At 38.2% G+C, this 14,582-nt stretch overlaps 1 protein-coding gene across 1 annotated transcript in view; it reads left to right on the top strand.

Annotated features, from left to right (window-relative positions):
- Positions 1-11,410, top strand: part of adamts18 (ADAM metallopeptidase with thrombospondin type 1 motif, 18) — a 45,398-nt gene extending 33,988 nt beyond the window's left edge. The window contains exons 19-23 of the mRNA XM_056749447.1: positions 4,809-5,013; positions 6,787-6,981; positions 7,425-7,670; positions 8,038-8,209; positions 9,216-11,410. Coding sequence (XP_056605425.1) covers positions 4,809-5,013; positions 6,787-6,981; positions 7,425-7,670; positions 8,038-8,209; positions 9,216-9,334 — 937 coding nt within the window. The 3' untranslated portion in view covers positions 9,335-11,410. The remainder of the gene's footprint in view (positions 1-4,808; positions 5,014-6,786; positions 6,982-7,424; positions 7,671-8,037; positions 8,210-9,215) is intronic.
- The last annotated feature ends 3,172 nt before the right edge of the window (positions 11,411-14,582 follow it).

Below are 14,582 nucleotides of genomic sequence, written 5' to 3'. Positions count from 1 at the left end.
TTTTCACCATTTTCCTATGTACGATTCATAGGGCTACCATAGACTACCATTGGGGAAGAATGATAATACTGTCAAGAACAATAGAGGTCATAGCCCCTTCGGGCTTGGCCCCTAATGATCATTTATCTGCCGATAAAACCTGTAAAACCTTGTTGTTTTACACAATTAAAAAGTTAAGAAGGTTAATTATGGCATTTGAGGTTTAGATTCATGAGCCCATTTACCACTTTTACCAAGCTTTGTGATTTAAGAAAAAAATGGCATGACCAGAATAACCAAACCTGCACACACATCCTCTTAGAGTTGTACACAACTTTATACAGTACACACAAGTTCTCACAAATAGGCGCACAAAGACAAAACAACTTTCCTCTTATTTTGTCCAATCTTCACATTGACTAGAAAGCAAGTATGTTGAATGATAGGGTGAATAATTCACAGATATTTCAGGAGGAGTTGAAGTGTAAAGACTGTTATAAAATGTTATTCTTCGATATTAGGATAATAAATGAAAAACTTTTTGACATTGAGACAATGAGACATTGTACTATGAGCACTGATGGTTTCATGAAACACTTGAAGTCACCTCCTCTGGCATCTGGATACACGAAAGGACACAGTTTTACCGATGAAAGGGATTTGCTCAAAACAAAAGGTCAGAGTCAATCTGCTGGTCCATCTTTTGAGCGTAAATTGCTATTCCTACGACAACAGCCTTTGATTCACCTAAAGCTTGATTTCTTGATCTCATGCCTGTACTGCATCTTCATACCCAGCATCCCTCACTCACTGTAGTGAATGGCATTCACAAGGCATTCTGGCACTCATATAACAAACTGCTCCTTTAACCTTGCTGGCGTTCCTCTCGATCTGTTTCACACAGGCCTTAAATCATCAGGTTGTGTGTAAAATGCTGGCTGCAACCAGTTGTGATGTGTGGGCACTGGCGATGCTAAAGTAAAGGAAATTAAGAACATATGATCATTTCCTTAAAGCAACAAGCTTGTCCCGTTCAAAGTCTGATGAATAGTCCAATAACGCATGGAAAATTAAAACAACGATAGGGTTGACCACAGAACAGCATGTCTGCTGCAATGTTGGATGTTCAGTCACCAACAATGTCTGCCTGTAACATAATAACACTAACTTTCCCTTGCTTTATTGGGCAGGGTGGGGGTTTTAGATTACCAATAGAGATTACCAGTAATCTCAGTCTCCTTCCAGTTGGCGTCACAACCCAATGACACCATCATCCCGCATACTGCCAGATCACAGAGTAGAGTCAAGAGCTCACATGTACGCAACATTTTGTGAAAATCCTAAGTAGCCCTGTGTTATTTTTGTGAGGTTCTCTCTTCATTAAGTTCCCACCATTCAAGTAGGATTTTCTTCTCTCTGTGTAGGTCATAAGTGTGTTTAGTGTTCAGACAGACAGGTCTTAAATCCCACAGTTACTCATGATCTCCCCCACTGTACGCAGAGTCTGTTTCCCCATATTAAATGACATCACAGGCTTAAATATGCGATATCGACTCCCGAAACGTTATTTGTTTGAGGCATTATTTGCTTTGATTTATGAACGCTGAAAATAGGAAAACTCTAAAAGTCTTAGTGAAAATAAATAGGCCTTTAGAAACTCTTCCAGAAAATGTATGGGCATGCATTCAAAAAAAAGCTTCTGCTTATCTTTCCAGCAAATATTTCCAGTGTTGACATGTCTGCCCATGTTTTATTACGGAGCAGAAGGGACTGCATCCCCATGGGGATTGAGTTCGTCTAGCCAGCCAGGAATCAAGTGCTAATCTCCGGACTACGGCCTGCAGGACTCATTCTGATGACATAGTCACAGCTGTCCGGTCTAAACTGCTGCTTCTGTGGAGCATAGAGCGCAGTGACTTCAAACACAAGCCGGCCCTGCAGTGGCCAACTTGGTTCCCTTGCCCAAAATATGACATGAAAAGATAAATGCACAAGCCTTAAAGACTTTTACAGTGCCCTTTGCATTCTACCGTTTGACTGCCACAAGATTTTATGTCTCCTTTGTTTCCAGCTAGCACCCTTTAATGCAGGACAGCTCTAGGGATGCTCTCCACCCTTAAACAAAGAAAATATATTTTTCTAAGTGTTAACTATCTATACATATTTACTTTATACAGCTGCAGAAAAAAATAAGACACCTTTCCAAATTTTAATTGAATCAGAATTTCAAGAAAACCGTGATATTTATTTGAACCTTCCTAAATACATGTACAAATATTACTGTTATATTGCTTAAAACCAAATATGAATTTGGTCTGAAAAAAACATTTCTGTTATTTCGACCTGTCTCTCCAGTTTTCATTTTCTTTATATAAATGTAAATAGAAACAATGGCTCTCATTCACTTATCATTTTTTTTCCGTATATTACACGCACAACTACTCAAGAAAACTTTCCGCCTTTCTTACTCTTTCACTGTATTAAATAAATTAAATTCAATATACATCTAACCGTATAACTATAATGAAAATACAATTTGTCATTTTGTCTTAGAGAGAGATACAGAGAAAGAAAGAGACTAGCGATTTATGCAATTCTACATGTGCTTTCAGCTTCCTATCTTTTTGCTTACATTTAGAATAAATTTTGGTACGAATGTTTTAGCGAATCATGATTTGTTTGTGAAAACGTTAGTGCAAATGTTTATGCATGCTTAGTGAATGAGAGCCAACATTTTTATTTGAATTTTGGTGGACATATTGTTAGTAGTTTACTGAAAGAAAAAGTATATAATTTTACATTCTACATTTACATTAAATCAATTAGCAGACGTTTTTATACAAAGCGACTTGCAGATGAGGGAAACAATGGAAGCAATTGGAACAACATAAGGACAACAAAAGCATAAGTGCAATAAAAAGCTAGTCTCGTATTGCCTACCACAGTATACAGAGATAAGTTGTTTATTTTTTATTTTTTTGAAAGAGTATAAAAGAGATAGAAGTCACAAGTGATCGGTCAGGTGTTGACGGAAGAGATGTGTTTTCAGACGTTTCTTAAAGATGGCTACAGAATTTGCTGATCTTGTAGCAGCGGGCAGATCATTCCATAAATCTGGAAACGATCCAGAGAAGGCTGATACCTAACCTAATACAAAATCACAAACTGTAACTATGAATAGTAAATAAAAAAACAGAAAATGGTTTCTGCGGTTATATACTGTATATGAAATATTCAATATATGGAAATGTTTCTTTTTTAATGTTGGATTATATTTTTCAGTATAGTCCCATTCTTTTTGTTTCATATTTCATAATTCAAGATAGAAACAATGTCCAATTTTTAAAAAACCAAGCAGCAAAATCAAACTGTTACCTTACATTTCGTGTTTTAATGCACATGCTTTTGGAAACTGATATTTTTATGCAAGTATGTTCTAGGCCGCATCATTTTGGTCAGACACATAGAGAATGCCAGGCAGTGTCAGGAAATATGAAGCTGTCCACAATGTTGTCTCAATTTCTCTAATTGTATGGCTTGAAATATGTGATTTTTTTCAAGGATTCCAGAAATACAAAATTTGAACCAGAGCCAGCACTGGTTTGCAGCGAGGCAAGGCAAGTTTGCTCTCTGGCCATTGACACATTGTCATTTATGTGGCAAAGAGAGCAAAAGTGGGAGCGAGAGAGCACATCGTGCAATGGATTGCGATTCTTTCCTCAATGAAAATTGTAGCCTTGCCTTATGCGTCCAATCTGTCAGATGGTTGGAGAGAAAATTAAAGGATTTTTCTCAGGTCCGTGGCACAGGTCTGGTGGTTGGGTGGAACTGGGTCTTCTAAGAACTCGACCCGGGCGCCTGTCCGTTGTGGCGGCCGCAGCTCTCATCAGAGCTGTCATTTTCTCTAATCTCTCCCTGGCTTGCCCAGCTCTATTTTAAAGCCTTATTTTATCCATAGCCAAAAGAAGCAGGAATAGCACTGCTATCTCAGCACTGGAGAAGAGCGGTTCAAACCTCAGACATGTGCAGACCTGCACAAGCAGTCCTTGATCCTTCTGATTGATTGGTCGTAGTGGCCACTGTTACATTAAATATCACAAATGGTTTTTGGAAGTGTCCATGGCCGAATATGACATATTGTGATTATTCTGAGGGAAGCCATTGATTCATCACAACAGTTACACATCACATTACTGCATTAAAACGGATACACAGTTATCTACTTGTTTCTTTTTCAAAGTATTAAAGTAAGTTAACCTAAATATTACAATGTTGTTATCATTTAGTCACCCTCTTGTCATTTCAAGTATGACTTTCTTTATTACGCAGAACAAAAAATAAAATATTTTGAAAAATGTTGTCTATCGGCACCCATTGATTAAAAGAAGTAAACTTTCTTCAAAGATCTTATTTTCTCTTCCGCGGAAGACAGAAAGTCATTCACGTTTGAAGTGACACGAGGGTGAGTAAATGAAGACAGTATTTATTATGAATTTAGGTGTTTAAGTAACTTTAACTATTGATGCCACTACGGATCCTTACTGTAGACTAGAAATATGAGCGTGCAGAATAATTACATATTGTTTACGTTCCCCTCTTAACCACAGGGAGAGGGTGGGTGGGTGCAGAAAGATGTGGTGTCATGATTAGTGCTTTCCATAATGTGGTTACTTAATAATGAGGTCAGTTGTGATCTAATGATCATAACATTTGGCACATTTTGTGCAAAGAAAGCCTTCCTGAATGTATGTGTGTGTTTGCACTTGTGTCTATGCCATCTACATTTGCTTGACGGTATTCTCTAAAGGAAAGGTGTGTTGTTTTGACAGCTGGACCACAGGTAAATGGGGAGTGTGTAGCAGAACATGTGGAGGTGGGCAGCAGACGCGAAACATCCGCTGCATGAGGAAGGTGACGTACCAGCGGGAGGAGGTGGCAGCTTCTTCCTTGTGTCCAGTATTTTCACTAGCACAACTTCAGCCATGCAACACACAAGCGTGTCCTCCTGAGTGGAGCACTGGCTCCTGGTCACAGGTGTGTTTATCTAAACATAAACCCTTTTTAACACTTATTAGTGTTACACTTATACTTATCAGTAAAAAACAAAATGCATTTGAGTAATATGTATTTATATTTGAGTCATATTTATTTTTTGTTTATTGTGTGTTTAACTAGTTACATAGGAGGTTATGTGAGGATCTGAGATGCTTAGTACGGTATATCAAAAAAGGGTTGTATTTGTGCTGATGCACTACTGCCCCCTGCTGTTCAAATATAAGTATCACTTCATATTTCATTCCGCTTGTTTTAACTCCGATTATTCTATTATTTACCTTAAGGATCTATTTCCTGTACTGTTAGAACTGTTTCATTCTATCGTTTTTCTAGTTTTTATGAATTGGTTTGAATGCTCTGTATAGTTGAATGGCTTGTGACAGTTAATACCTTTTGTTGTAAACTCACCTGTTGATTCATGCAAGCTAAAGCCCAGAATAATTGATTAAACCAAAAGTGAGAAAAAAACTATAAGTAATGGAGATTTTCCTAATGTTGTCATATAAAATATTTTCCTAAATCATAAATCAGTTATTTGCACAGTTCATAAGATTTTTGAGGATATTTCAATGCAGTAGTTGATATTGACTAAAAGGGTCAGAGTGAGTTCACTCTATCTGTCTCTAGAGTTCACATATGTTGTTGTTTGAGGTGAAGTGCACATCATGACCTTTAAAATGTTTAAACTAACACATACAAACCACACAAGAGTAACTTTCTTTTTCTGTTTATTAGCTTTCTTTCTTTCATTTCTCTCTTTCTCTCTTTCAAGATCTTTTTATAGGTCTTTTAAAGATGGTTTTACACACGCTGTTTCTGCCAATCTCGTATTAAGCTTGAGCACATATCAAGTCATATATGTGGTGTTTCATTAGAATATATTTACTTTGATCACATTTATCAAAGAGAGATACATCTCTACGATTATTTATGGAGAGACACGAGCTGCTGGAGGCAGGCAGGAGGGATGTAACTAGAGCACAAGCACACAATACTTTTACATCATTACATTAATCCCTTCGTGTTTTATACAATATGTACGTAACGTTACGTCCCGACAAAACACGGACATATTACTTAGTTTCACTTTCCATGTGCGGTTCATGTCAGGCATCTTTTAGCCAATGTTGAGTAAATGTAGACGGGTCTCACTATCACTCGTCGTATTGCGCCTGTGCGAGCTTTGTCTTTCGCCTTGCCAAGCTTTTCCGGCAGAGTTGGCCAATAAATGGAGTAACAGCGATCCAGACTTACAAAAAACCTTCCGAAACCAGTGTATCAAGCACAGAAATACTACGTCATTTGTCCAACTTGTTTTTTAACAAGTTGACCATGTTAAGGATAAGAAGTCAGCACGTTTAACATTGAAATGAAGTCATAATGCATGAAACAGTGTTAAATCCCCCCTTTAACTCAAGATATCACTGTTTTATTTGGTTTCATACACTTTTACAAAAACACAAAGATGAACAAGTGTGCAGTTTAAGTACACCCAGATTAACTGTGTGTTGGTGATGTTTATAAAAACGAATAAATTAATTTATCCTAAATGATGACAGATAATAAATGCTTCTTTGGAGTTGTATAAATGCTCTTTGTTGTTGTTAAAGGAACTTCGATTTTCTTACCAGTACTGTAATGACATTGAGGTCTGCAATTGGTAGATTATGCTCTTTGGAATGTTTAATATATGTGTAAAAGTTTTATTTGTGAATTTACAGATTTAATGAAGCTCTCTCTCTCTCTCTCTAGTGCTCTAAGAGCTGCGGGCGTGGGCTGAAGAAGCGTAGTGTTTTCTGCAGGAGCATTGATCCAGGTGCCAGGGCTGGGGTGGTACCTGACAGCATGTGTAAATTACACCTGAAGCCCAAAGCCCAGGAGACCTGTGTACTCAGCCGTTGCCCCAAGAATGAGCGTCTTCAGTGGATAACTAGCGCCTGGGGAGAGGTAAGCCCCCTCATAGGAATATCAAAGGTTACCTAGATACATACCAAAACAGTTCCTATGCAGTATGCACATATTTTCACCCACTTACTGTATCTCTGATGCATGAATAAGATGTTTTAATCCAAACGCTGTTTAACAGAACACATTACATCTAAAGTGCACAATATTACGTGTGCACATGGTTAGAATAACATCTGTGCATTGACATCGAAGCATTAGTATGCAGATTCCAAGTTCGCCAGAACCGTTTGATTCCTGACAGTCACGCAGATAAGTGGCACAGCTGGGTGCTTTCCGTTGTCTCCTTTCCTATTCTGCATTTGTATCTCACTCTACTCTACACAGAATTGTTAAGCCGTTGCTATGGAAGCATGCAGTGACCTTGTCAAGTGTGCATATATATGTAGGTTAAAATCTGATTGCGCTTCCCCTTGTTGTTTTAGTGTTCGGCCTCCTGTGGAGCAGGAGTGAAGAGAAGAGAGCTGCGCTGCGGAGAGAAAGACTTCCAAAGAGGCTACACAGAGTTTTCCACAAGGAGGTGCAGGAACCTACTTAAACCACAAACAGAGCTTGAGCAAGCTTGCAATAATGGCCCCTGCCCAGAACCCACGCCTCAACTCCTTCAGCCTAGCCCAGACAAGAGCGGCACCTCAATGAACCCGGGCTGGTACTCATCTCCCTGGTTGCAGGTAAGCACAACAAGACTTTCGTAACCAATCAAGATCATGAAACATAATTACATAAAAAATTAGAAACATAATTTTTATTTTACTTCCACATTGGGGGCCTTGAGTAGCAACTTTTTAAAGCACTTTTTTTAAACATTAGGGTATTTTTTAAAACCCCTTAATTTGTCATAGAATATAAAACAGCTCAATCACATTACGTAATGTTAACCACACCAATTTTACTGCTCAAAAATAACAAGCCTTTCCGGCTGGCCTACAAGGTCAGATGCGCATTTAGTCCAGTCAATCTTCTTATAATTAAAAAGACCTGATGATGATATCAATTGATAAGCTGCCAGACCCATGATCTTCCTGTTCTGTCTTTCAGTGCACGGTATCTTGTGGTGGTGGGGTGCAGACACGTAGCGTCCAGTGTTTGAGACAGGGACGTCCTTCAGTAGGCTGCTTACCTCATCACAGACCTATAAACTCACAGGCCTGCAATACACACTTCTGTCCTGCTCCAGCTCCAGTCCCGCCTCCTTCTCTCTCACGTAAAGGTACAAGCTGTCTTGACTCTTTTTCTCTTCCTTACAGTTTTGAAATGAAACATGACCGGGGAATAAGCTTCCTTTCGTAGGAGAACGATAGTGATGACCTTTTGCATAATTCTTGGGGGAACAAATCAGCAACCTTCTAGTTACCAGCCGTGAGCTTTCTTTACCTTTACTTATTTATCTCAACTCACAAACAGTATACATAATGCTTAAAAGGAAATGTTTTTGGTGTAAACTCTCTTATCTCATCTGGCATCTACTGCGGCTGATTGGTAGATCGTCACTTTATCGACATTTTCTGGGAAAACATTTAATGAGAAAATATGTACTTTGAATGCACTGCAAGTCACATTGGTTAAAAGATTACCCCAAGTTGATAAATAGAATGATAATCTATCTACCACAGTGTTCATTTATAGCTTTTATTCTGATTGCAATAAAATATAATAATAGCGAATGCATATATATTTTTATTTATTCATTCATTATGTAGAGTTAAAAAACAAAGTGGTTAAGTATTTCTAATGCTCTACATTTTGCTTGGTGTATTACCACAGCAGGAGTTGCTTGTTGCAAAAAACAGATTAAAAACCAGATGAAAATGTACATATCGCTTATAGTTCATTAGAATGTAAAACAAAACGTTTGAACGTCATAATCACCATGAGAAATGTGTGATGTCAATGGCTCCTACACAATAATTAAAATAACAGAAACATTATAAAGACTTCAAAAGTTCTTCTATGGTAATACATTGTATATGCCACAGAGTTTGTACTTATGGACAAGTGTTTGTTCTAGAGGGAGAGCTGAGTGGGAAATTCAGAGAGTAGGTCAGGGTCTTATCAGTATGCCGGTGCAGTTTTTCCAAGTGCTTTGCAACACGTTGCCATTCTGTCTCTTTTCGGAGTAAACAGTACTTAAACATTAACATTGAGTGTTTGAGTGGACACCCTTGTTTTCATGGCTAAAAATGAATAACAATCATTATGTTCTTTTACCTCCACAGAAGATCAGCCTTGTATTGACTTCTTCAGCTGGTGTCATCTGGTGCCTCAGCATGGTGTTTGCAATCACAAATTCTACGGTCAACAATGCTGCAAGTCCTGCTCCACCAAACGACAGTAAAGCTGAAGATTTTCACCTCCCTTGAGCCTCCCGCCTCATTCTTATATTTGTACTTATTACGATAAGGATGACGACTATGGACAAAGTTTATATTTGCGAGATGTGAGAAAGAAAGGCATTTCAATGGAACATGTTTCCTGAATTAAGAGACGTTATAATTACGAAAGACTGGAGAGGAAATAAAGCTCTGTCAATCATTTGGAAAACTACACCTGCTTTTGGCTTAATCGGTGACGCATGACTGGAATTGTTCAGTAGTTCTTCAGACTGCAGAACATCTTCGTTTTTGGGTTGGACTGATAGTCAAAGCCATTCAGAGAATTCCAGGCCATCATCTATGTATTACAATGAAGAACGCCAGATTAACATTGGAATCATTCGGGGTGATGTGTAAAGTGCGACTGTGTCTGAAGTACTGTAGAATTTGTGTTTGCTCTTCAAGCTCCAAACAAAACCTTGTGTCACTGCGCACCCAGACATTTCTTCAGTATGGAACTGAGGTGCTACATTTGTTCCTGTAGTTATTTAATGAATAAGTGAATCTGTGTTTTTGGTGCAATAAGAAGTGCATTGCACATTCTCATTCCATGGTGATCAGTGGTGCTGCCTTGTGTTTATTTCCTCACTTAAAATGTATTTAACTGATGCTTTTATCAAAAGCATACACATCATCTTTGTTTTCCAAGAATCAAACCCATGTCCTTGGCTTGCTAGTGCAATACTTTACCATTTGAGCTACTGGAACTCACTGCTTACATAGTGCAGTCTTTTTTCTATGAACTGTTCTTCTCAAATCTATTTTGATATGTTACAAACTAGCATTTTCTCTAAGGACAATGGTCTAAAACCCCCAGTCAAGAGCATCCAGATTTCCGCTTGATTTAAAGAGACATTAACATGCTCACATAATCTGAGCAAGTGGAACTGATGTAAGGTTCAATTCAAATCCCGTCTGATCATCACAGAAGACTAGAGAAGACAATATAGATTTATCATTAATGAAGATCAATGTATCTGCTAAATTATGTAGTGGTTCCAATGGAGGATGAACAAAGTTTGAGTGTGTTTTTACCCGGTGTGTGTGTGGAATTTGTGTGCAGTTCCTGCCGTACTGTCTACCACGTGATGTACGAGAGGACCGAGCTCGTCCCAGGTGTGTGTCAGAGAGAGTAGAGTAGTTGCTTTCAGTCACTTTGGGGGGACCAATTAGTGTGCAGAAGTGAGTGTCACGTTCAGGAGGAGGTGCAGCTAACGAACCCAAACCTCTCAGGACTTGGGACCTCATCTCAGTTTACTTTGTTAGTGCTTTCTGTCTCATTCTCTCTATCTGTCTTTTCCTCCCTCTTTTTCTCCCTGTCTCTGTCTGGACTGCACTCGGTTCCACTGGGCTACTATTTTGTACGTGCCCAGGGCTTGTGCTTGGCAGAAAAGCTGAACTACAAATTCTCATGTCCTCACCTTAGTAATCTTTGAACAGAGTTCAGGTAAGACAGGTCAGAGCCCTTCTCGGGCTAGGAGTGCTCTAACAATAAACATTGGGGCAGATGGGACTTGAGAGACATACCCGGCACTGATTCTGTCCTCATTACATTCCTAACACTTCATTACCAATCCCCAGTCCCTTGAAGGGATATTTGCATATAATAATAAGTGCAAAAGGTCACTACAAAAGTAGATGTTGCACTGCAGGGTGCTCTACCTTTTTCTTTTGCCTGAAACATTTTAAATGATACTCAGAAGTTTATTTTTTGTTATATAACTTTGCGGAAACGTGTAGGACCCTTTTATGTTATGTTTGTTGCTTACTCATCTTTAAAAGTTTTCCTAATTGTGAACAAACGTAAATGCATTTTTTACCCGTACCATTCCTTATGTATATTGTACAAATGATGAGTCGTTTTGCGATGTCTTTCATCACTGTCTAAATGGAAAAAGTGTGTAATTTATTATGTCTTCATAGTTCCTGGGCTACAGTGTTGTTTTGTGGGGAGCTGCCTGTATAATAGCACACTTTAAGTGTAATATTTAATGCGCTTCACTGAAAGTTGTACAATTAAAAGTATTTGATTTACTGAATTCCTTTAGTGATGCTGTTTCTTTTGCACATGCAAGAGAAAGATTGATCTTCTGTGTGAGGAGACGGATGGAAATGCTGCAAAATGTAAAGAATTAAAAATGATATGCTGTCACCACAACAACAAAAGAACTGTAAAAGAAGGGAAAGTGGATTTTGGATAAGCTTCTCCCCTACTGCGTGTTCTTGCAAAGACAGACTTGTTCTACATGCACATAAACAAAGTAACGCCCATCAAAGATGCCAGAAAGGACATACATAATTATAATAAGATATAAATACAGTATCATTTTTTTTTCAATTGCAACATGTTAAATACCCCAACAATTCATTTTTACCCCCCTCTCATTTCGTTCCAGACGAAATGTTCCTGTGTGTACTAAATGCCCTAGTAAATCACAGAGAGTTTGCTTAAGTCCTCCCATGACACTCTTGAATATCTTTCCTCCTCATAATATGCAGGCATTTGTCATTTTTTGTCAGATTTCTTAATTTCCTTTGTGTACAATTATTTGTGATAATTTCTGACAGCATCGAGAGACTCGTAAGAGAAAGGAGCAATTCCTCATCCGTGTCACTCGATGCACAGACACTGATTATGAAGACTGATACCAAGCACGTCTCTGGCATTTCTATATCCTCTTGTGCATGCTGCAAACTCTCTTTGTTTCTCTCCGTGCCACCTCCCTCCCAACTGCTTACATGCGCACACACACACACACAAACACACACACACACACACAGATTATCTCTCTCTTCTCTCTTACTCTTTCACTTCAGCTATTTGGCTATAAGATGCTTCTTTGGAGCACCCCTCACTTCTGACAGGCATTCTAATAGCATCTTAACAGGATGTTGGTCAAGCACTCTCTTGTTCACCCTCTGTTTGTCTCTTTTCAGCTCTCAGATAAAGTGAGAACTGTCATCTTGTCCAGACATATCTCCAATCATCAGTTAAGCCATTTCCTCCGTGCCCTGTCGGTGTGACTGCAAACAGTAGATAGACATGTACAGGATCACATTCTACTGACATGAATCAAAGTTTAAAGAGTGACAACTGCATTTACGTTGAAGGTCCAATGTGTATTATTTTGGAGGCTCTATTGATAGAAATTCAATATTATATACATAATGAATCGTTATGTTTTTATTACCATAGAAAAAGCTATTTCTATCTACATACACCATGGGTGGAATTCGCCATGTTGCTTCTACTGTAGCCTTAAACGGACAAACTGATCTAGAGTGCGCATTTCGTAAAATACATCATCTCCTTCAGCAAAGACAACGTCTTAGTTCTGTGTCAGCCACCGTACTGCTTCAAAAGGGAGGGGCAGAGTGAGCCGTTGGTTGAAATTTTTAACCTCACAGCTAAATTTCATACACTTGACCTTTAAATGCTACAGTAAACGTCCAAAATGTCTGTATGGAATATAGGAGTCACACCTGTCTACTGAATATAAAAAAGAATTAGGGATGGCAACATTTTAACTCATGTGGTTTTTACTATTTTATGATTTTTAATAAACCAGACCAGCAACGTGGTCTGACAAAATTACCATCAGTTAAAGAAAGTTGTTGTGCTGTGATTTCAGCCATTTTTTCTGAACTGGCTGAAATTTGTCCAAAAAGTCGCTTTGGATACAAGCGAATAAATATAATAAATGTAAACTTCCCATAGTAGGAGTAATACTGGTTCTGTTGAACACAAAACATGACATTTTGAAGTATGTTGGACAGCAAACAGTTTTGGAATACTTTTGACTACCATTGTATGTTTTCCCTATATGGTAGTCAATGGGGGGGTCAAAATCTGTCTGGTTATTTACTTTTACATTTAATCATTTACCAGATGCTTTTATCCAAAGCGACTTCAGGGAGCAATAAGCGATAGGTCATACAGGAGCGATAATACAATAGGTTCTAATACAAAGTTACTAGTTTCATCAAAAGCCAGACCAATACCTGTTGAGAGAAAGAGAGTTTGTTGGTTATTTTTTTGGTTATAAGAGTTCTTCCAAATATCTTTCTCTGTGTTCATCAGAATAAATACTTTATTCAGGTCATCCTGAACAACTCGAGAGTGAGTAAATGATGACAGAATTCAAATGTTTGGGTGAAGTTTTCCTTTAATCACTCTTGCTGTGCTTTGATACGTCTGCGCAGCGCGTCATGATGAGGTTACCACTGTTGAAGAGAAAAGGAACTTCGGTTGACTTCAATCCAATCACTGAGCTGCTTCATGTATTAGCGCGTAAACGCAGCGGAGATAAGCGAATCTGAAAACACCAATGAATGAACATGAGATTGGAATCTGCAACAAAACATGGGGTACATTAAGTATACCGTATTATAAATCCAGAATATGTTTTGTTGACACGGTTAAGTTTCTCATGTTCTCCAAGCATGGCGTCTTTTCTATATTATATGCAAAATAACGGCACTCGTAGAGCGAAATGCGGTGACAGAAGCAATGACAGATGAAAGATGACGAAACTGTCATAGAAGTAGACCAGGCATGGCCCAGAGCCATTAAAAAACAGAGTTACGACACTCACATAGACATCCGTTGAAAGAATGGAATGCGGAAGTAACTTGTGTCATCGAGTGACCAATAGTTCCAAACACTTTACTGAAGCTTATTCAATTCAATGTCTCCCAAGCATTTGCTGTACAATTGGTGAAATAATGGCATGTTCATACATTTTAACGAGTTGGTGGACATATATTATATTCAGAGATCTAATATTTATATTACTCCCCAGAAAAGAATCTGCTATAAATGTAGTCAATGTAGTATTCAGTGTACACGATGTGCTAATATATTGAGCAAAAAATATCTAAATATAGTTGATGTTATCTGTTTCGCTAAAATCCATTTAAATAGGTTGACAGTACAGATTTGTTTGGAACCTTTGAGCGTAGTGTTGTCACGGTACCAACATTTCATTAGTTATATACCAGTAAAATTCCATGATTCTCGGTACCAATTTTGGTACCAATGCAAAACTTCACCTTTATGAATAAACCTCATTGTATATAATGTATAAAAAACAATGCCATTTTGTATACATGAACTATACAAGTTAATTTTTCCTGAAACTGTTGTGTGCTCACTTGGGTCTTTCATGCTGATGAACATCCTCCTCAGTCTGCTGCTGTATGAGACAAATA

Source organism: Triplophysa dalaica, chromosome 1, assembly GCF_015846415.1.
Source record: "Triplophysa dalaica isolate WHDGS20190420 chromosome 1, ASM1584641v1, whole genome shotgun sequence".
NCBI lineage: Eukaryota > Metazoa > Chordata > Actinopteri > Cypriniformes > Nemacheilidae > Triplophysa > Triplophysa dalaica.
Note: the sequence above shows the minus strand (reverse complement) of the source record. Positions and strands in the feature narration are given on the sequence as shown.